Consider the following 27,568-nt stretch of genomic DNA (forward strand, 5'->3'; position numbering starts at 1 on the left):
AGATGCTGAGATTAAGAGATGCCCGGACTTCCCAGCTCCCAGCTCCCAGATGCATTTATGCCCGTTGTGCGGCTGCGTGAGCTGGGGCTGGCTCCGACGGTCGGTCGTGGCTCGGGCCCGGACATCGTCGTTGTGGTACGACTGGCCAAAATCCTGCAGACGTGTGCGAGAGTTTTAGAACGTTGCTTGCAATAGCGGAAAGCGGCAGGCAGCCTGGAAAAAGCCATAGGGGTGTAGTGTAAAAAAACAGAATAGAGAAGCACCAGCAGAGCCAGTCCAAAAATCAAGAATAGCCGCATTCTCGGGGCCGCAAGGCAATTAATATTCGCATTCGCATTCAGGGACGTCGAGAGCCTGAAATCTCTGACTCGGTGACTGAAAAAAAAAGTAAACCGAAAAATAACATAAAACGTAAATCAACTCAAGGCAGACGACGGTTTATATCCTATCCGTTTCTTCTTTTTTTTTTTTTTGCAAATATCACACGCCGCGAACCTTAAAAGACAATCGATGAGTGGTGGCAGGAGGCCAGTCAATATGTGAAACCAAACCTAATAAATAATTACTCCAAACGGATATAGATGAAAAAAATGCATAGACAATAAAGAGAAGCACACACAAGTTACAAAATATATATATATATGTGTGTACATATAAAAGGAAACCAATACAAGAAATCGTTTTTTGCATTTTTTTACATCGTTGACGTATTTTTTTTTCTGTTTGCCAAAAAAAAAAAAACCCCAACCAATGAAAAATACTGAGTGTGTTCATAAAGCAGTTCAAGGCATTACAATTAAAATTAAAACAGCATAAAAATATACATATATACATATATATATATATCTGCTGGCAATACCTATACTCGATGGACTTGTCCAAAATCCGTGGATTTGTTAAGGTGAGTTTGTGGCACAAACATACATAGTCGTATACTGAGGCATACCGACGGTTATGTATTGTATATCTAGGAATGTAGAGGAATGTCCAACTCAGACGGGAGTGACAAGTGTATACATATGCACAGGGGGGTTGCGGAGGGAGAGGAGGGGAGTTGGGGAATTGGGGACAGGAAAATGATTTACCAATTTTCTTATTGTGTACCATGTAAAATGTATGCTTTGGCCAAAACACATGCCAACAAATATAATATTAATGCAAATACTCCCATCGTGTGCTCCCAGCCTCATCCCCATGCCAGCACCATCCCATCGCCATCCCCATCCCCATCGTCCTCGTCCTCGTCCGCCTCATGACTGCGCATGGCCACGGAACAATAGCGATACAGAAATGCTCACGTACTACACTAGGAATTTCGATGCATATTGAGCGAGCATTACACCCAGTGTCTTTCGTCACAACAATTACTCCTTTCGGCCCAGCAAAATTACTAAGCCGCAGCGGAGATTGAGCCCTGATTATCTCAATAAATATACACGTCCTTGCGGGGCCAAGGCTGATCGACTCACCACTCTTTCCCACAAGTGTTCTGGGGATGGGCATGCGTTTTATTGACCCACCTACCCCTAAACTCTACACGGCAAGAAATATCATATTCTAGGAGGAGGCACACACCCGAAAACCAGTTCATCAAATGGGTTTCAACTCATTTGGGGGATTCCCCCGGGAAGACCAAAGAACCATAGAGGAAGGTCCTGAAGACTGTCTACTTTTCGGCAAATTGCTTCCTTCAGGGATGCCATGTCTCCCTATTTGTTGTGTCAACTTGTTTTCCAGTGTTTCCTTCCAATTTGAGGGGACGAGAGGGGGCGTGGCTTTAAATGTGAGACACACTTGTTATTAGGGTAGGGGGTATGTGTGTCAATGCGGTTGCCTTTAGGCTTTATAGCATCCGAAGCTGACTAGAGTAAAGCTGATCGAAATATTTTATATATACGATATAGGACTAAAGCCGGGTTCCGTGTATTTATTTATTTTTATAATTGTTCCCAGGTGAAGTCTAAAAAAATATATAGAAAGCCGGCTTGAAGCAATTTTATACTTAATAAACAAGTATAATTTACCTTTCCCAAGTTGAGCGATCACTTGAGTGCCCTTAAAAACTAGTTAAGATCATAAAGTAAAGAGATTTATGGGAACAATCGTAGTAACGTACATCATTTCGTTGCTTGTAATTCTAATTTATGATTGTAAACTTGAGATAAATATTAAAAAAGTAAATAAGAGTAGATTTTATGAATAGTTTATTGCCGATTTTGAAGGGAAGACTACTAAAAGTTGTGGTCAGTTTACTTTAAAAATTTTGCCGAATATGCCTTTTTTGTTTCCTTTCAATATCTTGTTTATAACTATCTTGTTTTAAACTATTCTAGTTTGAAATAAATTAATAAATGTTGAATATAACAAACTGACATTTTCTCTTTTTTAACATTTTTACAAAAAACTGATAATGTTAAATTTTGTTTTGATTTAAGTAAATATTGTACTGAGCACAAATTTTAAAGATTTATAAGATAAATAAATTCACAATAAACATAAAAATATACAAAAGAAATGTTAAGCTGTTAGTATCAAATCTGAAATAAAAATCTGTTAAAAAAAGCAACTTAAAAAACAATTAAATATTTAAAAATTTCATATAGTTTTCAAATGAATAATATTTTAGTTGGTCCAGCTTTGGCGGCTGTCTCTTTGGGGTTCCCAAACGCTATCAGAAGTTCTATATGTGCCATCAAATGTCCAGTAAACTTGGATATTTAAAAGTCCACCCAACCTTTTCCCATATCCATTATAATTCGAGCTCGGCTCAATTAAAGTCTTCTGTATATAGTAAAAACTTTGTGTTGATCCGTTTTTTTTATTATTCATTCGAAATATCGAAATATATTTACATTTAAGAAAAATCACCTTAAAAAATTGCCTTAAACTAAAAAACTGTTTCTACAATTAAGAACACGTTTTCATGATTTTTTTTTCTAAAGACAATTTTCTTCTTTTTTTTTTCTCAAATTTAGGGATTTTTATAGGATTTTTTTGTTTAGCTCCTTTCTTAATTCCAGGGCGATTTGCACTTGTTTTTACTGGTGAATTTTTAATAAAAACCATGGCAAATTCGCCCTAAAGTTTGTGATGCAAAAAATCTCACACGTGTGCACTTATAATTCCCAACTGGTTTTAACATAACTTGAATGAAGTGACGGTTGCCGGTCTCAAGTATAAACAGTGGCAAGCACGTGTGTGGATGGATGTTTGTTCGTTTTTATAAATGTGATATTAAATATCTCAAATCTATGGCGACTCTCTTATTCGATTTGAGGTAAACATATTTATGAGTGCAGTTTTCCCTGTGTAATTGTCCCGAGGATGCATGCATCCTCTCCACTGCCGAAAATTCGTTTAGCAGGGCATATTCGGTGAGCCACGCCCAAAGCTGTCAGATTAAAAAAAAATGTCAAATAAGTTGATGGTGCAAAAGCTAAAACAAAATATGGAATATGAAAATAAGGAAACAAAGGCAATGTCCGTCCTATTGAGGACCTTATCCAAATTGAAGAGTGTTTGCTGAGTTTTAAAAGTAACACTTCTTGAGATATATATATGTATATTGATGTGTTGTTTATATTTATGATATAATGTATAAATATATACATATATTTATTATAATTATAATGAAATTATCCCTTTCCCTGCGTTTTTTTTATATTTTAAATGAATTAGATATTTGCAGGGCATTATAATTGAAATTAGTAGTCATTTCCGGTCCCATAATCCAAATATATTCTTGATCAGCATCAATAATAGTTGTACTACATTTTTTAAAATATTAAATTTTAATTAATTAATGCGTTTTTGCCTCAGTTATGATGTTTTAAAACTTTGATTTTCCCTATATAACGATTCGGTTATAAAATTATAATATATTAAAAATTATATATTGATATTAATTTGTAAAGTCCTCAATTTTTATTTTCTTTAAATGAGGTTTTCTCATGAATAAATTAATATTAACTATTAAATAACTAAGTCTGCATATAGTGTTTAAAATATTGAAATTCAAATATTTTAAATAGTTTAAATTTTATAAATAAAAATTTTTAATTTAAATTGTAAACTCCATATTTTAAATATTTAAATTTTTATATATTTTAAACTCTATATGCAGACTTGTTAATTTATTATTTATTCGTTTAATTTGCCGACAGACAAGTCTGTACATTGTTTGCTGATCATAAAGACTATGACCATTAACCCAATTTAGGTTCACAATTAAAAACAACGAACTTGATTTTACATATATAACAATATAACCCACTAAAGCTTTTCAAAACATTAATAGACCAGTAAATATTTTGGATTATTTTGTTTGATTATGCAATCTTAATCTAAAAAAAAAAGAAATAAAAATTGTTTTGAGACTTTAAGGGATTGATTTTTATCTATCGACCCAATGACACATTTCTGCAACTTAATGGGTTATATTGTAAAGCCGACTGGGATTGCTTTGTAAGAGCAAAGCCTAAAATTGCCAAAAGGCTTTGGGGGGTTCTTGATTAAATTTTAGGGCTTACGCCAAAGGTAAAAATATAATAAATAAAATTATGCAAAGTTTGGCGGTTTGGTTTCGCCTTCCAGTTTGGAGGCTGCGCAGTCACGAGAGAGCCAGCCGTCTCTCGCATTCATCATTTTCATCCCCTTCTATATTTACTAGTAAATACTGTCTGCCATCTGCTGTCTTGGGTCTGGCCCTAGTCCGGCCTATCCTTATCGGGTCCTAACCTTGCACTACTCAAGGAATAGTACTATATAAAAAGACAGAGCAGGAAAAACAGAACCAACATTATTGTCAGTTAAATTTATATATAGGTTGTCAGGGTCCTCCTAAGTAACAGGATAAGTGCTTCATAGACCCAAGACTTTCGAGTTCAAAATCTATCATATACATTGAATAAACATTTAGTTTGGCTTAAACACAAGCATAGTAAACCCGCAGCTCTTTCATTTTCTACTTTTCCTGTTCAAATGCACTCAACAGAAAGCTAGTTTCAGCCAGGTAGTCGAACTCCATCACAAAATAATTGTATTTAAAGAGCACTTTGACTCTCTATTAGAAACTATAATCGCATTTTGCAGTCCCTGACTTTGGCTTCCATTGTGCCGGGTCTCGCTGGCATCGCTGGCATCGCTGGCATCGCTGGCATCGCTGGCATCGGTGGCGTGTAGGTATTTCCTAAATACCCGCAGCAGATGCACTCAGAGCTGCGCTCTGCCATCCGGCAGTTCATTCGTTTTGCTACCCAACAAATTAATATTAATTATTTAATCGGTTTTTTTTTCTGCTAATTGGATCTTCTGGCTGCAATTTCGCTGCGGTCGCCAAAGGTCTGTCCTTGCCTAATTAGCGCAAATTTAAATTGTCGAAGCTCTGGCCTCGGCGGTGCTCTTTGCTGGTGGTCGGTCCACAGCCTCCACCTTAGTACCAATCTGTCTTTTCATCAGTAATGTGCGTCAGCGGCCAGTCGAAGCGGGTTTATAGCAAGGCTTTTCATTACAAATCGGTGTGTAGCCTAACATATTGATAGGCTCGGCTTATGGTGTTTCGATAAGTGCGAAGTAAGTGCGAAGTAAGTGCGATAACTAAAGGCAGACTGTACCTGGAAATGCTTAAAAATGAGTGAAAATAAAGGTTTTAAGAGAAGTAAAACCTTGGAAAACTAACTGGGAAAGACACGCCCTTCAAATTGTTCTCTATTATTTTGTTGCTGTTTTTTTTTTTTTGTTGTTGTGCAAAAATATGATCCGCTTCAACTTTATCTTTCATTTGCAGCACAACGGTCACCTGATGAAGTCCAGACCTAATTTTTTTTGATAATTCGCCTGGTTTTGTGTGTGAAACCCCATGAGTCAAGCCGACAAACGTAAATCACTATGCCATTCAATGAATGCAGATTCAGCGCTGGATTTGCACGCCTTTGATAGCCGATATATAGCCCAGCCTCAAGTGCGCTAACAGTCACAAATGCTTTTATCGCCACAGTCCCAGTCACAGCCAGAGCCAGTCACGACCGCTAGCCACTGCCACTGACACACGCAACACACAACACACAATAACAACAACAACAACAACAACAACAACAACAACAACAACAACAACAACCACAACAAATACACAGGAAAATCGGCTAAAGCTGCGGATGCGGATACGGATGCAGATGCGGATCAACTTCCCAATGGCCAATTTCAGCAATCGCAGTTACTACTACTACTACTACTGGAGCGGAGGAAACTAATAAAGACGCTTACTTCCACCACTTCCACATCGGTTTTGGGTGCAGCAACCATGTCGATTAGCATTATAACCATATGAGGGCAGTTTTCGTATCAACTGACCGAGTAAGACTGGCAAGGCGTATTTGGAGAAAGCAGAATCAAACGAGGAGAGATTACCAAGACTTAGCAGTGGCGCCCGAATTCGACGTCTTCGCTCGAAAGCAACATAGAATATCGCAACCGCCGCCATCATGTGGATACACATCGCATTTTTAGTCCTTACCATTGCTCAGCTGTGTGATTTAGCCATATCTGCAGGTGGTGAGTAAACTATTATTATACCTAATACTTCAAAAATAATAATTAAGCGATTATTAGCAGGAGAAAAAGTAAAAATAAACATCAATGTTTAATGATTATTTGTTTTAACATATTTTGCTTACTGTTAATAATTCTATTATTATTATAGGTATTAGCTTAATTTATTGTGTTAATTTTTAATACTTGTGGTATGAACATTATATCTCTCTATATATTCTCATGAATTGGGCAAGTCTGGGGCGTTGTAGGGCTTTAGAATTCCTACGCTTTACCGTGGCATTCGAAATTCGGCAAAGCGTTTGGATTCTGAAACCCTATGCGTCCGTGAGTAAAGAAAATTTGAAAAGGATGTAAACTATATTATTTATACAAATATATACAAAAAAATATATTGAATTTCAGCTATTCAATATAAAAATAAAATCATATAAAACAATTTCTTTTGCCTTGCAGAAGCAGATTACACACTAGATGATTCTTTTTGGAATGAAGAGAGTCCCGTTGGTAGGTATCTCTTTATGCAACATTTTAATGACTAGATTTGATTTATTTCCGAAATGTTACATTTAATTTATTTCCTAAATGTTACTCTACTTAATAATTATATTTAATTTATTTCCTAAATGTTTACTAAATATTTATACATAGTCTTTTTTGTGTCTTGAAGATCTACAGCCTGTTTAGTTTTTAGCCAGAAATATTTACTTATATTTTTATTGATGTATCTTCTAGGAGAAGTGGAACGCTTACTTAAGGAATACAGGCAAAACCAAGAGCTGGTCCGTCGAATCGGTGGGCATTATTACCAAATTATATATCCAGTACAGTTGCGCCATCACGAGAAGATGGGCATATCTACGCGTGAAGTCAGTGTGCCAAAGGTAAGAAAGCAAACACTGAAAGAAACAGAAATAAAAAATATATCATTTTCAAATATAAAAATCAATTTATGACTTTTTTCAATTATCTTAAAAGATAATTAATATTAAATTATTTTACAAGAATATGAAATAATATTGGTATAAACTCTAACATGAAACCCGTAATTAACAGTTGAATGTAAATAATTAATAATTTATTTTATTATTTTTGGGATCAACAATAATTTTTATTTTGAATTTTGTATATGTTTTACTTAAATGTAAGGATTATCGTTATAACTTATAATGATTATAGTCCCTGATAATAATACCCTTTCACATTTTCTAACCAAATTGTGTTGTTACAGCCTGGCCAAAGACCGCGACCTCACGATGATAGTGGCTTTAACAGAGGAAGAACAAAGGTGGGTTTTGCCATGATTATAATGGCACAAATTTTCATAGATTTTTGCATTTAAAAACTATTGGTTTTAGTGTAAGAAAACAGTAACTAAAAGTCAACTTTGTATATATTTCTCATTTGGCAGAAACACTTCCATCGTACATCGCTGCTAATCAAAGCCTTTAACCATAAATTTCGCTTGGACCTGGAGCTCAATTCGTAAGTTGACATTCAACCCTATTTATATATTATACCATATATTCTATATTTCATTATTTATTTCATTATATATTTTGTAATATATTTTCCCCCTAGGCAACTTCTCTCCCCGAATATACAGCAGAAACACTATCACGTGGGCGGATACCTGGTGGACGGCAACCGACATGTTAGCTATATTTTTTTATACTTTTTCCAGCAATCTATATTTATATTTCATAATAAACTTTTCAGGATATCGAGCACTGTTACTACCATGGGACAGTCAAGGATTATCCAGGTGCCAGCGCCGCCTTTCACACCTGCAACGGTGTCAGTGGCGTCATACACATCGGAAATGAAACATTTGTTATTCATCCTTTCTATGGCGGCGATCTCTCGGTATATCTTCTATATCTCAGTTGGCTTCTTGAACCTTTACACATTACTTTACCCCCACAGAAACATCCCCATGTCATTTTTGAGGCAAGGACAAAGGCCAACAAGGGATGCGCCAACTCCGGCAACCTGGACTCTTGGCGACTCTCGCGTCGCACCAAGCACCTGTCGGCGGGCGTGGCGGGCGTCATCGAGGAGATCCTACAGGGTGGCGCTGGGCGCAGCAAACGGGATGTGAGAGAGGCCACCAAGTACATTGAGACGGCCATTATTGTGGACAAGGCAATGTTCGATAAGCGTAATGGCAGCACGCGGGCGGAGGTGATCCACGATGCCATACAGGTGGCCAATATAGCCGATCTGGTTAGTATTATCTTACCCTTATGCCAGTATATGTATCGTCCTTTCACGGTTTGTGTGTGATTCCCCTCTTGCAGTACTTTCGCACCCTCAACACGCGTGTTTCGGTTGTGTATATAGAGACTTGGGGCAAAAATCAGGCAGTTATCGATGGCAGCAAGGACATTAGCAAGGCAATCTCCAATTTTAACGACTACACCTCGAGGAACCTCTTCCAAATCGAACGGGACACCACGCAGCTGCTAACGTGAGTCATATTTATGGGTCTCTGGAGGAGAGCTATATCCTTTTTATTATCCTTTCCAAAAGGGGCGAAACCTTTGCGGGCGGCGAGGCTGGCATGGCCGTTCCCGAGACTGTCTGTACGCCGCGCGCTGTGGGCATCAGCGTGGACGTCAATGTCTATGAGCCACATCTATTGGCCGGCACAATGGCTCACATGATCGGCCATAACATAGGCATGGGACACGACGATGGACGTAAGGATAACAAGAGAGGGCTATGCTAGCTAGACTACAGATGCGCTTCTTTGTGTGTTCTTTCTTTCAGGAGAAGAATGCTTTTGCCGTGACTGGCATGGCTGCATCATGGCCCAGTCCATTGTGGGCCAGGAGAATGTCCAGCCATACAAGTTTTCGGAGTGCAGTAAAAAGGATTACATTGATGCCTTGCGCACTGGTCACGGTTTGTGTTTGCTGAACAAGCCCAATGAGGTGAGCATCATCAGTTTCAGCTGATTCTCCATAGCTTAGCTTTAGAAGAAGAAAAACAAAAGTCTTCTCTAGTTTTTCCTTTTGTAAAAACCATCCCCCTAAATTGAAATCTCTCTTAGATCGAGCTGCGTCGAAATTGTGGCAACAAGGTGGTTGAGGAGGACGAGGAGTGCGACTGCGGCACCTTCGAGGAGTGTGCCCTGGACCAATGCTGCGACGGCATCACCTGCAAGCTCAAATCGGAGGCTCAGTGTGCCACTGGGGCGTGCTGTGAACAGTGTCGGGTAAGTTACAGTCTCCACCTCCGTCTCCGTCTCCGTCTCCGTCTCCGTCTCCGTCTCCTTCCTCGACTATATACCTGCTCTCCCTCAGCTTCGGCCCAAGGATTATATATGCCGTGACTCGCACAATGAGTGCGACCTTCCGGAGTATTGCGATGGCGAGGTGGGCCAGTGTCCCTCCGATGTGTTCAAGAAGAACGGTTCCCCCTGCGGTCTCAGCAAGACTGGCATATCTGGTTAGTAAATGGCCATAAAGATGACACAAAGACACCGGGCTAAATGTTAATTCCCTTTGCAGGATACTGTTTTCAGGGATACTGTCCCACGCTGAGCTTACAATGTGAGGCCATATGGGGCTATGGCGGATCCGCCGCCGACAAGCAGTGCTACGAGCAATTCAACTCCAAGGGCTCCATCAACGGCCACTGTGGGCGGGATGCCAATGAGCACTACATCAAGTGCGAGCCAGAGTAAGCACCTAGCTGACACGGTAAAGGTAAATTTATATATTTTAAAATATTTATCAACCAGGAACGTGCAGTGCGGCACACTGCAGTGCAAGGAGGGGGAGCGACAGCCGGTGAACGATGGCATCGATCAGTTGTATTCGCGGACGATAATCTCGATCAAGGGCCAGGAATTTGAATGCAAGTACGTATGGGTGCGGGGGCTAGACTAAAGGGAAAGTGTCTCTAACACTTGAGTCTTGACAGGGCAACCAGCGGGCAAGTGGGCTCCAACAGCTACCCAGAGCATGGCCTCGTCAAGGACGGAACGCCGTGCGGCGACAACTTAATTTGTCTTAACCAAACGTGTGTCAGTCTCTTTCCCCACGTGGATCAGACCAAGTGCCCCGCAAATAAACAGGGTCAAGAGTGCTCAGAACACGGCGTAAGTTCAACTTAACTCGGCGACATGGAATGTGCCACTCGCTATACGCTATGCGCCATGAACATTTACATTTGCATTAACATAAACATTTAAATTTACATTTTCCATTTACCATTTACATTTAATGCATATATACAACCCATACGCATACGCACAATATCTCTCACATGGCCACGACGCGACACATTTGCATATCCCTCTTGCAGGTCTGCACCAACACCAACCGGTGCTTCTGCGACATGGGATGGGGCGGCACCGACTGCAGCTCGGTCGTCCTGCTCACCACAGCACTGCCAACGGAAGCACTGCCCACGCCGGAGAACACAATCAAAATGGAGAAGAAAGAGACCCCATATGGTAAGAGAGAATCAGAATTTGAATACCGTCGAGGTTCGATTGTGTCGAAGATCCGGAGATCGAAGCCAAATCGATAGCGAAAGCGCGTACCTTCCTACCAATTAAGTCTGACTCAGCTCAATGGCGTTGACTACTCACTCACAATTGATTAATTCGGTAGCGATTCGATCTGAAATCATTCGGTTTGCTTGCTTGTATGACAATGGTAGTCAATAAAACAATAATTCGAGTCTCTGGGTCGGGTCGGGGCACCCTATAAACACCACAAATGATTGAGTAAACAGAATATATATACCTTTGCCTAGGGATCAATCTTAAGTATCGGAACAAATGCTTCATCAATTTTTATCGCTCGATAACAATAACTTTTTCTTACGCTTTCTTGTTTTACTCAAGACGAAATATATATTACCTCAAAGGTCATCTGCTAAAATGGTTCATCAAACTATAAAAATCGTGTGCATTTTGGATTTTATGTTTCCACAGAATTAAAATTCTGAAATAGATATGTTTATCGATTTTATCGATTTACCTGAAATAATAAGAACAAGATCTTAAATACAACCGATAACAGCTACATTTTGTTATATACAGTTTTTAAATCAAATATTTGTGTATTACTGGAATTTCTGGTATAAAAAGGTACAAGTTGTGGATCAAAGGGTTTCTAAGGAAAACAAGTATTTCTTACATTTAACTGTCATTCCATTTCTAAGATAGAAATATGAAGAAAGAGTCTAAATACCTTACATTTGAATCATTCCTTTACAAAACTTTTAATATCAATACACTTGAAATGTACAAAGAAATTGTGTGTTGCTGTGCTGTTATTTCCTCCGAATGTTTGTTATTTTTCGAAGAGAAAAGACATCCGTATCACTCGAAATCCCAAAAGTTAATTGTTTTACATTTAGAACGAGTTTTGAAACATTTATTATCTTGTTTTCTTTAATTTTTATTCTTACAAGTTGGTTTTCCATTTAGTTTTCACAGTTAATTGGGGAGGTTTACATTTATTCTTAATATAATATTACACTTCAAGGATATAGATTTTCAATCAATACATAAAAAACACAGCGATTCATTTTTTGATAAGCAGGGATAAGCAACCAATTAGAACTTGTTTTAAATAATTAAAAACAAATATATATTTATACTTGTGTAAATACAAATAGATACACTTTTTTGTAACGAGTGTAGTGACATAAAACAAGCACATTTATCATATATTTCGATTTTGTATCCACTTAATTAAACGAAAACAATTTGATCGAGATGTAGGGAATGTATTAATGAAGGGGTCTACGCTAACCAGTGTTATCTTCCATTAGTTTGACTTTAGTTTTATTTCCGTTTCGTTAATTGTATATTGAAATTGATGTAAAATCCTTATATTCGATAACCGCAGTTGGTATTTGAAAAGACAAGAAAACCTTATGAATTAAACAATTTAGGCGCATGAAGAGTGTAAGTAAAATCTCCCAACACTTTTCAGATCCGCAAAATAATTAAGCACTTTGCTTAGTTGTTAAACCCAACATCATCAGAAACGAAAGTTAAGAGACTAAATGCTTTTTTGGCACCTATGTTATGTTGATATTCAAAAGTCGCAAGACGAAACACGACGCATATATAATTATATATTTTGATTGAAAATAAAACGCAACCACCATTTGCAGGCACCTCTGACAAAAATAGGATCAGCACATTAACCATGGTCATCATTTTAACAGTTATCGTCAAATGTGTCTTCATTAGTTTTGCAACACTGGCCGTTTGCTACAGGTAGAGTACCAAGCAAGTCAAGCTCCTCCTCCTATGCATTTAGCAACACTTACATCATCAAGCATAAGTATACACGTACCTTAAACACACACATCTAGGTCAATCGATATATTTTTTTCGTACGCAGGACAAGGGATTCGGTATCGATCCGATACCGATCCGATACCGATACCGATCAATACTTCCGTTTAATCTTTAGTACATCCTGTCTTATTATCGGTCGGTTGTAAGTGCATACAGATGTACGCATGTACGTACATGTGCGTGCGCATGCATACTTACACACACTTCTCAAACACCATTTGATCATTTCGTTTTCTTTTGACTGTCTTTCTGCCTCTATCGCTGTGTGTAAAATATTCGTAGTGCTTATATCAGATTTAAAATTGTGCGTGCTTGTAATTTGTCGCCGTAATTCACAAAATGTATAAGTATATCTGACGTTTTTCTGTAATATGTGGTGTTTAATGGAACTCTATTATGATTTTCAAAGTATTCTTTTATAATCATTTCGTATTGACAACACTTACATACATGGGTAGTAGAACAAATGCATGAACAATAACAAATTCACGAAAAGATTTGATGATTTATCAAATGGGAAAATGATTGTGGACATATCTAAATGACCAAAACTTGTGGACATTCAAAAAACTACCGCGTTGGCCCACGTTCACCACCACAAAAAAATCAATGTACGTATTGAGAAAGATTTTACATTTTACATTCGGGTAAATCAGGATGGTCTGATTGTCAAAAGTAATATCAAAACCCCATGAATGCTACAGACGAGGGCAAAGAACTACATACGTATAATAACTTTTGTTATTTCAATTTTTATTACATATATCGACTATTAATGTATACAATATATTATATCTGATATTGCCGCAGTTATACCTTAGGCCCTTGAAAGAGACTCCATGGGCACAAAATATAAACATGGCAGTCAAAAACAAGAAAGCGAAAAAGAAAACTTAAGAAACGTCTAAAATAAATTTGAAAGAAAAGACTTACCATATTTTTTGTTGAGAGTTCTCTTCAAGGTATACAGTTTATAATATAAAATAAAACAGTTCAGTGTTTTAGACATTTTATTTTTCTTTTGAGCCTTATCACATTTCCCATAGTTTAAGACAATAATTTAAGGCACATATAATAATTACATATACGAAAGTCGTTTCTTGGTTACAGTTAGGTTTCAACATAAATTTCTATAAAAAAAAAGAAATTGAAATAAAATTCTCAATCACCAAAGTTTACATATAAGAAAGCAATTAAAGGTTAATTTTAGCAATTGAATAAAAAAATTTTAAAAGCAGTGTTGAAAAGCGTCTTTTCGAGTACTTCCGGTACCCGAAATCTGACAAGTAGCGAGTTTAACCTGTCAGCAATAGGTTTTTTGCTTCTTAAAAGTGAATTTTTACATGATAATGAAAATGAAATGAATAAACTATAAACAAACTGCCTTACCGTAGCTACCTTAGCGCTCAATAACTCCCTGGGGGAATACTTAGAACTAAATTAAAAAAAAAAAAAAACTAAGATTACCATTGTCATAGAAAAACAAACAAAAAGGAAACATAAAATTTACAACGTTCTATACCCAACTAAATATATATTAAATGTGTGTAATTTTGTACAATTGTGAGAATCGTTTTAGCATTAAATGGCCTTATGGAACCGGAATAAGCTTCCAACTGAGAACACATACATACTACTTACAGTGTGTGCATGTTTAATTGATTAACTATATACATATATTATGCATATATATATATATATGTGTATAACTAATCAAGATTTATTTGAATAATATTTACATATTAACCTTTAAACAAAATCGAAATAGCATTCACATATATAAATATGTGAGAGACGTTCTTAGTACCTGATTTTGCGAAATGCATACAAAATTGTATATTTACTTGTTTTTTTCGGCTGACCCGCAACCCCACTGCCTACTTCAATATAAATGACATATATAAAACTACGAAATCTCGGAAATGGCAAATACCAAATCATCCCTGGCCTGTCACTGCGTAACGCAATAAACCAATAAACCTAAACAAATGAAATGAAACACGATTAATTTGGGGCAACGACACCGACGATCCATGAATTTACTGAAATGCAACCACTTCACCTTGTACACGAACAAACTAAAAACACTCACTAATACTTAATACGTAATACTTAATACTTAATACTACTAAAAAACATCTGCGCGCATAATGAAACAATTGGCTGAAAATTTCTCGTATAGAGAACTACCACGGCTCAAATACAGTGTTCCTAGTCGGTGTTCTAATGTCAGTTGTAGGGTTCGTTTTTATAACATTCACCTTGATGGCATTGTGCTACAGGTCAGTTGTAGTACATAGAAACTTCTCCCTGTGTCTGAGGTTAGTTGAAAAGAAGTAATGAAAAAGCCAGCTCTAAATACAAATACAAATTACAACCACAAAAAGAACAAGCAAAAAAAAAAAAAAAAAAAAAAAAAAAAATGAAAAAAATATCCAAATATTTTTTTAAAAAAACTAAAAAAGAAAACAAACAACAAAAAAACAAAAAAAAAAAAAAAAAAAACAGTTGCAAATGCAAATATTTTAACAAAAAAAACTTTAGTAAATTTGTTTATTTTGTTTCGCATTTTGATAAATTTATTAAAGTCGCTGCATTAAGCCATTGCCATTGTTCGTTTTCCGTTAAGCTTCATATATAAGAGTTTTTTAACTTTCAAACTCCTACAATTTTTATCTACTGATACCACATCTCAGGGGCATATGCAGGCTTTTGTGATTGAAGGGCTTCTAGCAGAGAGTAGGCCAAAGTGCTGTGTATATATGTATATTTACTGGAAGCTGGTAATACCCACCTCCAGCCCTTTTCAGCATTAACCTGCGTACGCAACTGCCTAACCAAACACCGCCACACATCTACAAATATACAGACATATTTATTATAATTGTACTAGTTCCTTTGATGAATCCTCTCACGCATAAGCCAGAAACTATTGAGGAGTCCGAGAGTCAATATATTCAATTTATTTACCTTTGTTTTCGGTTCTTCTGTCGAGATAAAAAAGAGTAAAAAACAAAACACTTTGGTATAAATTTTGCCACAGAAAGTACAAGTCAATAACCTGAATTATCAATAGGTTGGGAGGACTTAGACTTCAGACCTAGAATTTTTCCCATTAAAAAGAATTGACCAAAGCCAACTTGAAATACTTCAAGACCCCAAAAAAGTTCAAAGCAAAGCTCAGGAATTTTGTAAAAAATATTTTTATATGAAATTTGACGGGTACTAATGATAGTTGATAGTTTTCAAGCAGATACAACCTTTGTACATAGCTATTATATTATGCATTACTCACCTATATATGTAAAGGAGGCATGCAGGAGTAAGAGGTCTGTTTAGGCATCGCATCACCCTAATCACATCTATAATTTGCTTTTGTAAATATTTCCTATAAAGAAAACTTTTCCAGGACTCTGAGCTACTCACATCACACAAATCTTAATCACAGCGCAGGAATGCTTCCTCAAGTCAACACTTCTTATACATATATTGCTGTCGATCGATCGCTCATGTTAATACCTTTCAAGACCCAGCTGTTAACCTCGACTGATAAACTTAAATTTCAACATTTTCTTATTTAAATCATTAGTTAACTTATAAGTTAAAGGAGAATATGAGGAATATTTGGGGAATATATGAGGAAGATATGAGGAAAATATGAGGAAGATATGAGGAAAATATGAGGAAGATATAAGGAAGATATGAAGAAGATATGAGGAAGATATGAGGAAAATATGAGGAAGATGTGAGGAAGATATGAGGAAGATATGAGGAAGATATGAAGAAGATATGAGAAAAATATGAGGAAGATGTGAGGAAGATATGATGAATATATTACGAATACATGAAGAATATTTGAGGAATATATAAAAAATATATAAAGAATATATGAGGAATATATCAAGAATATATGAGAAAAATAAGAGGAAAATATGAGGCTTGATTCATAATTGTTTTTAGTAACAAAGCAAAATTAGACCTCTGCAAAGTAAGCTTTACATTAGGATAAAATAGGATCGATTGCACTTGAAAAAACTTAGATTCTTTTCCATCTCTCAGAGCAGGAGTGGGATGATGTATGCAAACCTACATACATACATACATATATGCAGCATTATTTGTTATGGTAGAGGTTATAATATTGGTGTGGATTCATATGCTTTTTAAACATTTTTTATGGTTTCTACTTTTCGGTTTGGTCACCTATTCTGGCTTTAAAACGTTATGTTCCTTAAGTACAAAAGCACACAATTTGAAAGCGGCTATACAAAGGATTGCCATTTGTGTATGTTATCGTTGTCGTCAGCACAGCGGTGATCTCGTTGACGTTTTTCATTACTACTTTTGTTCACTTTAGTCTGTCCAACACTATAATCCTGCCTAAATATTTTTTTTTGTATGTACGTACGTATGTGTAACCAACAAAAATCAATAACGCTGATGACCCCTGCCACCACTACCATACATTGTACCTACAGTATGAAACACAATGCTTAGAACCAATATATACTACAAACCTACTCTGGGCGGGGGGGGTTCCCCCCCTTAACCACTACATATGTATAAGTCTATAGCCCCCACTTTCACAGCACATTTAGAGGCATATTGTGTGTATTCGTAGCCCCGCTAACTTGCAGCCCAAAGCCAATAGCCGAATAATGCATGCATCCAGTGATGGGATGTGTCGTTTATTCGAATCTTTTTACCTTTAATGTGTGCCTGTACGAGTTGAGGCGATCGATCAGGATCTTGAATTTGATGTAATTGCGCTTAGGGCCCAACATAGACGAAGCTGACTTTGAGCTATGGTGGTGCTTTCTGCAGAGTAAGCCTGCTGTGTTCCGATAAGCTAATAAGCCGTCATTATGAATGCGAATACGAAATACAATGTACACACATAAAGCATTTATGTTTTGTCTGTGTATTATGGTATGAAAATTTGGAAACAGGAACAGAGACACAGAAACAGAAACAGAAACAGAAACAGAAACAGAAACAGAAACAGAAACAGAAACAGAAACAGAAACAGAAACAGAAACAGATACCAGAAACAGTGAACATGAAACAGAAACCAGAAACCAGAAACAATGAACAATGAAACAGACACAGGTAAAACATACATCATACACCTATGTACAGTTACAATTACAGACAAAGTTAGCGGTAAAGTTACATACAAATAAAGGACTAAGGCAGGAATCGACAAAGCCACCGAAATACTGATCCACTACTCTACCACTGTTACTGTCTAAACACGAGCATACATACATACATATATACCGAAAATGAAAATCACAGATCATGATTGCAATTCACAAAAGCTCCTTCTGATCGTAACATATCTACATGCATTTACATACATACGCAACATACATGAAGCCCTTATGAACTTTTCAGCATTACAATTTCCGGTGCATGCAATAACGTTAACTTCCGGTGCGAAATGTGTACATAATGCATTTTTAAATGTGCTATTCTCACCACGCAGAAACAACAACAAGAACAACAACAACTCATTCGTTGGTTTTCAAAAAAAACAAAAAAAAAAAACAACAAAAATACTCTTAACAGTAAATTCAACCTTATGATTTCAATGCAAATTTTGGAACGCTACAGTCGCAAGTACGCAGATCTAAGTACGCGTTATTCCATGCACCTTGTATAATTTTTCATAGTTATAGTTTATTTTCCTCTTGCCAAATTGGTTTGTACATCTAACCTAACCGAACCGCATGCGAAATACAGAGAAAGTTCAGTCATCTTTTATCATTCCTATTATATGTATGTATATTTGCTTGAAATCATTAAATCCGTCGTATAATTCATATATTTTTTGTCGTCGGGCCAATAATATGTTTTCCAATTGATTTTTAGCCTTACATTTTAATGTTGTATTTTTATTGTCTGTAAAATCGTCTAGTTATGCCTAATTGGATTTCTGTTAAATTATTTGTTTGTGCTTTTTAATTGATGAATACAATAAGGAAAAATTAAGATGTGATATACATATGTCACGGTCCTTGTAAAATATATAAAAAAAATATATTTTAAATATTCTAAAATCCTAGTAATTCGATAGCTAAAAGCCAAGGTATTTCAGTTGACTCTGTGGCATATGTATTTACGTATGATTTTCTGAAACTATTGCGGACTAAATTATGTTAAATATTCTGTTTTTAAATATTCAACAACTTGTGTGTTATTTTTGTACATTTTAAACTTGAAGTTTGGACAATGTAATACCTTTGCAGGTCCTGCTAAATGTAAGAATAGTGACAACACTCAAAGTATATAATATGTGTGAACAATGTAAAACACTTGAGACTTATCGATTAACTGGTTAAAAAGAGATGTCATGTTAGCACTTCCTGTTTGAGATTTTAATTTTAATAGCCTAATCAGGGTTAATACACTAAATCAAGTAAATGTCCGTTTTAATATCCTTAAATACAAGTCGAAATATATTTAGTAATATGGTCAATGCAATGGTATTATATGAGGCTTCGGTTTCTCGAAGTTAGCTTGCTTTCAACGATGGTTTTTTTTTCTGTTTTTGTGGTTCTCTTTTACTTAAACATTTTAAGTTTCTTCAAACACATGCATGTGTGGGTGTGAATATACTTGAAAAGACCAGGCGTATAAGTGTGTGTGTTTTTATTTCTACAAACATATATACAATTCATAACAAAATTCTTTATATTCCACACAAAAGTATATTCACAATCTGTAAGCATCTTATTAATCAAGAATCTCATTGCAACATTTCGTTTCCAAACAACAATCAACAACAACATCAATAAAAATCGATCGAACAAAAACAACAACAACAAAAACGAAATTAAAAACTATTGAAAATCGGTATTTATTAAAATTGAAATATATATTAATCCCGACCAAATCGAAAATCAAAAATCGAAAAACAAAAAACCAAAAAAATCAATTCAATTTACCAATTAAATTTACCGGGCTTCTTGAATACACACTCATGCACGTTCGAATATGTCCTTGAAATAATATTGAAAACCAATAAATAAACACAAATGTGCATGCGTGTGTATGCGGGCATTGCCAAAAATGCCTTATATACGCTTCGAATATATATGAATATATCTACCAACCGAACCAAACTGAACCAAAAACAACCAACCAAAACCTAAACAAACCTACGGATAACATATCAACAACCACGCCTGCCCCAACATTATTACAAAACACTTGGACGTAAAATTGAATTAATTTTGATGTGTAAACGATAATAAAATCAAATCGATAATCGATCATCGAATTATGCCTATAAAAACACCCATAATCTTACGCTTTATTACACATACTTTATACCCTGGTGTGTATGCAAAATTTATAATCAAAATATAACGCATATAAATGAAATAAACTACAACAACAACAACAACAACAACAACATAATTGCGGGTGCCGACGCCGACGGCTATATAGGCGAAAGACAACAACACTTAAATATGATCCACCTTACTCGAAGAAACCAATTGCGAAAAGCTACGGCGGAGCGGCAACGGCACCTAACCATCATTCCGTCGAAGAGGTCTCCCTGGATGGATCCAGCAAGTTGGTCTATGCCAATCAGACTGGCTTCAGGTGCGTATCCGTACTCGCATTCGTATTCACCGGGGATCGTGCTACAATTTTCGATATATTCATTCTCTAAAACGATCTTTCGTCATTTGCAGGGACAAGAGCATCCATGGCCGTCGCTATAATACTGGTGGCGAGGACGATCAGTCACATGCAGGTTAATACCATTGACTTACAAATACCATATTCTGTTTTTTTTTTCTAGAAATATGTGCTTAGATTTACACACGAAAAGAAGTGTGTCTCGGAGTTACAGAAATCTCTTTCAATCAAATTTAAATCGTTATTTAAATTGTGTTTTTTTTATAGAGTGTTCCAAGTCACTTAAAAATCATTTTAAAATTTACCATAAATAAAAAATATTTTTTTCAGAGAGTTGCCATTAATTTGAATTTATTATTAATGTTTTCAAGTATCCAATTTCTTAAATAAATTAATTTATTTAAAAATTGAGATGTAATTCATCGCCTTGAAAGTATTTTTGCAACTCAAAAGTTTTTGCTGTTTTCATAAATAGGAAATATTAAAGAAATGAATTTTTTATTGAAAAATAAATAGATTTTCCAGAAGTTGCAATTTATCGAAATTTTTTGAAAAAAGAAATCGATTTTGCAATTTATTAAAATGCATTTTTGTGATTTTTTTTGAAGAATTTCTTGCATCGCAGATTTTCAACTCAATAGTTCATAGGAAATATAAAAGAAGTCGTTTTCTGTCTTGATTTTGTATTGGAATTCTATTCAAAGAGATTTTTGTGGCACTCCACCTGCTTGTAAGCTGTGAAATAAACAATTGCATGGTAGCCACACAATTTGATTGCATTACCAAGGAAAAAGTAAAACGGTCCTCAGTGACTGAATCCGGACCAAGCTATCTTCTCATACATTCTCCGCTTGACACTCTAGAAACATGCCAAACATGTGTTAATATCGACCTAGTTAACTAGACTAACTGATTATAACTAATGACTTTTAAGCGTTTAATGCCAGTACTCTTCCGAGCTTTCGTTATTGCAGTTACACGTTTGCCATCATCGCGAGAGTCACACCATAGTAATTAGTAATCAAAATAGTTCATTTGTAGTGAAAATATATGAGGGGGGGCCCTCTGGTAAATGTAAATAATATTTTTGGTTTGCTAAAACAATCATGCTGTCTTTTCGGACCCTTTTAAGTTTTTGGATAACTCGATAAACTGCGATTTCCAAGCATAAATATAGTGATTAGATTTCGCCTATTTTGAGTAAATAAATAATGCCTGCAGCAGAAATAGGGCTACATATAAGCTAGAGTTTCAACAAGATGGCTAAGAAAGTGGGATAATAAGTTACTCTTTGCAGTTACAAACTTCTTGGATTGACATGTGCACCTTTAAGGGGAAGGGGGTATGGTAAATTCGGTGCCACTTTTAAAAAATTTCTTGTGGCAAAACGCCTAAAGTTAGCTTAAAAAAATAAAAACCATAAAATAACACAACTTTTAAACCATTACGGGTTAAATTATGTATTGAAAAATATTTAGAGGTATAGAAGTAATAAGGAATCTTCCGAGTGCTCTCAAAAAAAAAAAAAAAGATAGTTTGCGGTGTATATCCAAACTGCCCACAGAATCATCCGATACAAAAAAAAAATTAATTACCATACACCCCCTTAAAATACGTCTAATAATCTCATACCAAAGTTAAGGAAGAAGGAGATCCTTCGTATCCAGTTCTTTTTTGTTTAGGAAAACAAAAGTTTTCTCTTTTTTTTTTTGTCTATTGTAAAGCCAAATGTTTCATTAAGACACTAACAAATACGTTCGATTGTTCATTTTGCGAAAAGAAATTTGAAGAGTCATTCTGAGTAATCGCCGCCTCGGCATTCTCGTGTCATTCCTTACCAAAATTTATATATATTCTTTTACATGTACTAACACTGCCCTCCTCTCCATACATTGCTATTGACCGGCACAGAGAAGGGTATATTAAAGAAGCACGGCTACGGTCTGGTGCACGGTGAGCAGCTGAAAGACAAGTGGGGCGACGACAACCAATCGGAGCTCGAGCTAGTCACCCAAGACGGCACCCTGGCCTCGACGAGCGGCGGCGGCGGAGGCGGCGGGGCAGCTGTCTCCGAGGTGGAGCGCACGCTGAAGTCCCTCAACGGCTACCACGAGGATATACTAGAGGCGTTGCGGAACGCCGCCACGCACCGGGGCACTGGGACCGGCAACACGCCCGTCGGCAGCGGTAGCCTCAGCGAGGAGATGCTGCGCAAGACGCTGCAGGACTGCAACAACGCACAGCTGGGCTACTCCGCCGAGCAGTATAAGCGTGCCAGTGGATCCAAGTCGAGCTCGAGGGAGAATATCTGTGACAATGCCGCCGTCCATGCCATTATACTCGACGGCAGTGCGGCGGGGCTGAGTGGCCTGGGACTGGGGTCCAGTGTGGGCGGCGGCGGCGGCGGTTCGGCGGCCGCCATGTCTGGCGGTATGTCGCATGGCACAGCACTGCTCCACCACCATCGGTCGCAGCATCAGCTGCATCAGCCGTCGGCGATGGCGTTGCAGCAGCAGCAGCAGCAGTCCCAGCAGCCGGACGAGGATGATGCTCCTTCGACCGGACCGCTGCGTATACGCAATTTGGAGGACCTAATACGGCAGCTCGAGCATCATTCGTCGCGACACATGAGCCCCAGCGGCTCCGAGGATATACGCATGTCGGAGACAGACGCCGATCGACACTATAGATTAGATAGTTCCGCCGCTTGTAGTGAGTCATCTCAAGGGTTAGTGTTATTTTTTTAATTCCGAGCTAACGCCAATAGCATCCACCCCTCGCCCCCGCCTCCACCCCCTGTAACATGCCGGGACAAAGACCAGCATAAGCCATGAGTATTTGAAATGTTTATTTTTTGAACCGTCCATACAATACACTCTTAAGGTCAACTGTAACTCGGAGCCGTGACACCTGAACTGTCATGCGCCTTATAATACCTAATGATATAGCCAAAGATACGTTCGCTTTCCCTAAATCTAAAGCATATACCCATTACTATGATACTGTATTTTCAAATAATGTTACTAGTAGCGCCAGCGATTAACCCACTAATATATTCATTGGCTTTACGTACGGTTCCCAAGTGTTTCTAGAAGCATACTTACCAGACATGCGCTTAACACACGCCCAACATACACATACATCCATCCATCTCAGCACACGCCCTCGCAACGCATTAACGCATAATAAATTCCGCAGAATATATACTAATTAAACAAAGCAATCATAACCGTAACTGTAACTGTAAACGGCCAGCTGACTTAACCAGTTAAAAGCATGTAAGCTGCTACCTATTTGTACTCCAGTAACCGTAACCAGTAACCAGTAACCAGTAACCAGTAACCAGTAACCAATGTTCAGTGTCCAAAAACGTTACTCAAGCCAATGCCAAAAATTCTATTCGCATTTCTTGCAGGCTTCAGGCTGGAATACCTTGTGTGATAAAGGTTGGTTGCTATGAACATCTCTCTATGTATGCCACCACGCCTCTTGTGGGGGGCCTTGCCCCTAACGTTGCATATGTACTATGTGGTGCAGGGGGCGCCTCTAACTTCACCTCCCCCCTCCTCTTTTTACTCGCATGATCACATTCGCATTCGCATACGATGCTCCGCCGCTCACTCTCATGGCCAGATCTGGGTCCCAGCTCCACCCTAGCTAGTCTCTCCTTTCAAACCATGTCACACAGCTGATTGTGATTGCCAATTTGATTGTCTAATTTGTATTATTTGTCTGCCTCTGCTCTTTCTCTCTCTCTCTCTCTGTATATCCCCCTGTGTACGCGCGCGCCTATAGCTCCAATCAGCAACTAGCACAATCTCAGAAAACAGCTACAATTCATCCGTCTTACAGCAGTCGGTGTCGTCCCCGATCCGATGACGAGTCCAGATTCACATTCGGCGGACGCTACCGACAGCCGGCAGCCTCTTCGGGACGGCACGGGCCGCATCAGTCCCACTCACCTCACGCATTCGGACACCACACGCATCACTCCCATGCCCATGGACATGCCACGCACGGACCACACTCGTCGCATCACTCCTCGCACACCCATTTGCATCAGGAAGATGAGGGCATTTATGAGACCGCTGACCAGCATGAACGCAATATAGGCGACGTTCGGCTCGACTGCCAGGTGACGCCAGATAGTGAAAGGTAAGTCCAGTCGCACTCCGTCGTCCTTTCCGTCTGTACGTCCCCCAGGCCGTTAGTTAGTATGTATAACTCTCAGTGTTTTCTGTGTTTTTTGGTAATGCCCTTAGCTTCCTGTCACATTTCATAGTTTCGTTTTCTGGTTTATTATTTTAAATCATTTTTACTCATTTACCAAATTCAAGTTTAAAGTTCTTTTCCATTTCCCTTAGGTTAAATTCCATAACAGCAATCGTGTCCATTTGCTCATTTTCAAGCACACTAGTCCTCATTTCTCAGTTTCCAAGTCATCTGTTTTGAACACAGACCAATTTCTGTTGCAGTTAGTTCAGGAATCGAACCTCTATAGCTTAGAGTGTAAATGCAAAAAAGGAAAACACCTGAATGTAGCTTAAAAATAGTTAATGTAGAGATGAATAGGTCTGATGTAGCTACCCATTTTATTATTTATTTAATTTGCGTAATGATCCAAGCACGTTTCCCCTTCCGCTTCCGCCTCCGCCTCCGCCTCCGCCTGACCCCCCCCCCATATCCCCCCATCGATCCCAATCCAACTTCCCTATGGCCTTGCGTTCTTACCATGTACCGTTGTTCCTGTTACGATTATTATTTTCTAGTGATGACTTTATTCAAGCTCAACAACAGTTAGCCCGGTGGGCGAGTGAGGATGTGGTATCCGTCGTGGTATTGGATCAGCCGCCATCCGGTACAATGTCGGATTCCCAACCATACAGCGGCGCCGGACTCATATCGGCGGGGGCTACAATGAACAACGTTATGCACCATCAGCATCCGCATCCGCATCAGCACCACGGCGATCATCATCAATCCTCCGCAGCGGCAGCGGCAGCGGCAGCCAGCCACTCTATGATGGGTTTACCAATCGTCCCAAATGGTATAAGTGCAACTCAGAGGGACTTTTATCCCTCGCCGCCGTCAACGGAGACGGAAAGCAGTGGAAGTGCTATCCAGCCGCCGCCGCCGCTCACACGACGCACAGACACGGCGGCACTAAGTCAGCAGCAGCATCAGCATCAGCAGCAGCAGCAGCAGCAGCAGCAGCAGCAAATGCAGCAGCTTCACCAGCTGCATCAGCATCAGCTTCAGCAGCAATTAGGCGATACCAGCAGCAGCAACAACAGTCAGTCCGGACAGGTCATCGAGAATGGCTGTTACCCGGAATATAAGCATTGATAGAGTGTATCCACTTTCGCACATTTGCACATCCGCCGCATTTCGCGCATAGATCAATGATTACAGATCTGATAGACCTGATCACTGGATCACTGGATCACTGGATCACTGGATCACTGGATCACTGGATCACCGGATCACCTATGCCAAACTCAGCCAAGTGTGTAGCTAGATTTTCCGCTAATATTGGCATTTGTATCGATCTTTATAATTACTTTAGCATAGTTATATGCTTTGCTTCAGATACACTCGTGTATGGTGGGCATACTTACATTTAATGGTAGACTTAATGTAAATGTGAAAGAACAAGTTAACGTTAAACAAACAAACAAAAAAAAAAAAAAAAAAAAAAAAAGAAAACAGAGCGAAGCAAAAGCAAAGCAAATGAAATTAGTTTAAGTGAACAAAACAAAACAACAAGAGAAACCACAACAACAATGATGAGTATTACTATGTATGAGTGATAGATACATACCCACACACTACTCATAGTTTTATACACACACAACACACACACGAGACAAGGAAAGGTAATAATAAGTAAGAGAACATCCAAAATTTGTATTCGTTGTATTCTTGCTTACACATAATACAATACATAGAGACATGCCTAACAGTGCATACATAAAAACGATAGAAAAACGATAGAAAAACGAGAGAAAATATAAGCAAAATTGGGATATTAATTTTTTGTATACCTCGGACCAAAGCCAATGCCACGTTCGAGTAGGAAAAATAAAAGAATAAATCAATTTATTTGCAGATGTACATAAATAAGACAAGCAAAATGAAAGCAAAACAAAAAACAAAAAAAAACCAAAAAAATGGAAACAAAAAACAGCAAAATAAACCGAAAAAAAGCAAAAGAAATGATATATGTACGATGATAGTTAGTAAATTTTACGACTCTTTGCAAGACGCAAGCGGGGATCTTGAGTATTTCCCTGGTCACGACGGACAAGCGGCAGGAAAAATACAATTGTGCACCGGGCCCAGCCCGGGCTTTAAAAAAAAACCCCCTTATTGGGGCCATCTTACACCGACTGATAGAAAAATTTTGGGCAATATTGCCAGTTCTCGTTCAATAATCTTTAAAAACTCAAAAAGTCAAAAATGAAAATTAAAGCGGAAATATTAACAATCTGAATGGTTAGGGTATGAGTATTATTAAATGTATGAATATGATTACACATAAAATTAAGTATAAAGATAATGTTAATTTAAAAGGTTTGGAAATATCAGTAATATTGTATCGTATTGTACCGTAAAATTAAGCCATTTAGAATGAAACGTACGAATTAAATGATTTTCCAGCTTTACCAGTCTCTCTTTCATTGGTTCGAGTACTTAAGAGGAACACTTTAGCTTATCAAACACCGACTTCTCAAAAAACGTCCAAAAAATTGTAACGACTAGGCTGCTGTTGTAAGTCAGAGGGGCGAACGAATCGGCTAATGGGTGGCTAATAGGAGTTATCCTAGCTCCCTCTGGACTCTGCCTTTGTTTGTTGATTCATAAAGTTACATTTAAATAATATCAAAACCAAACACAAACATCAACACTGGAATAAAAAAGGGACTGGAACGAACATGGGTCAACAATTAGCGCGCTTCGGATGTCGTGAAGCAGCTCAGCCCTCCCTTCCTTGCCCATCACTTCCCTTGGGCCTCATGCTAGCTGAAGGCGAAA

General features: G+C 37.8%; 1 protein-coding gene across 10 annotated transcripts; it reads left to right on the forward strand.

The window, feature by feature from the left end:
* The first annotated feature begins 172 nt into the window (after window positions 1–172).
* Window positions 173–26,237, forward strand: mmd (disintegrin and metalloproteinase domain-containing protein mind-meld). 10 transcript variants are annotated; one of them, XM_017181090.3, is made up of 24 exons: window positions 173–901; window positions 5,786–6,549; window positions 7,003–7,053; window positions 7,282–7,430; window positions 7,778–7,834; window positions 7,958–8,031; window positions 8,128–8,200; window positions 8,266–8,412; window positions 8,473–8,772; window positions 8,847–9,016; window positions 9,079–9,248; window positions 9,319–9,482; window positions 9,602–9,766; window positions 9,855–9,999; window positions 10,062–10,233; window positions 10,295–10,414; window positions 10,477–10,654; window positions 10,861–11,011; window positions 12,691–12,796; window positions 20,336–20,494; window positions 20,587–20,648; window positions 22,445–23,261; window positions 24,329–24,688; window positions 25,303–26,237. In XM_017181090.3, exons 2-24 carry the CDS (start codon window positions 6,480–6,482, stop codon window positions 25,877–25,879), a joined length of 4,437 nt encoding a protein of 1,478 aa, XP_017036579.1. In that variant the 5' UTR covers window positions 173–901; window positions 5,786–6,479; the 3' UTR covers window positions 25,880–26,237. The 10 variants fall into 10 exon arrangements, with proteins under 10 accessions (XP_017036579.1, XP_041630681.1, XP_070144328.1 ...); XM_041774747.2 differs by lacking the exon at window positions 12,691–12,796 and adding an exon at window positions 15,063–15,201; XM_070288227.1 differs by lacking the exon at window positions 12,691–12,796 and adding an exon at window positions 15,063–15,201 and having other exon boundaries at window positions 24,386–24,688.
* Window positions 26,238–27,568: the final 1,331 nt, after the last annotated feature.

The sequence above is a fragment of the Drosophila kikkawai genome, chromosome X (genome assembly GCF_030179895.1).
Source record: "Drosophila kikkawai strain 14028-0561.14 chromosome X, DkikHiC1v2, whole genome shotgun sequence".
In the NCBI taxonomy this organism is placed as follows: Eukaryota; Metazoa; Arthropoda; class Insecta; order Diptera; family Drosophilidae; genus Drosophila; species Drosophila kikkawai.

Coding starts and splice junctions, on each gene's coding strand:
- mmd (XM_041774747.2), top strand. CDS start 6,480: ATGTGGATACACATCGCATTTTTAGTCCTTACCATTGCTCAGCTGTGT. Junction 9,017..9,078: donor GACACCACGCAGCTGCTAAC/GTGAGTCATATT, acceptor CCTTTCCAAAAG/GGGCGAAACCTTTGCGGGCG. Junction 20,495..20,586: donor GCCAATCAGACTGGCTTCAG/GTGCGTATCCGT, acceptor CGTCATTTGCAG/GGACAAGAGCATCCATGGCC.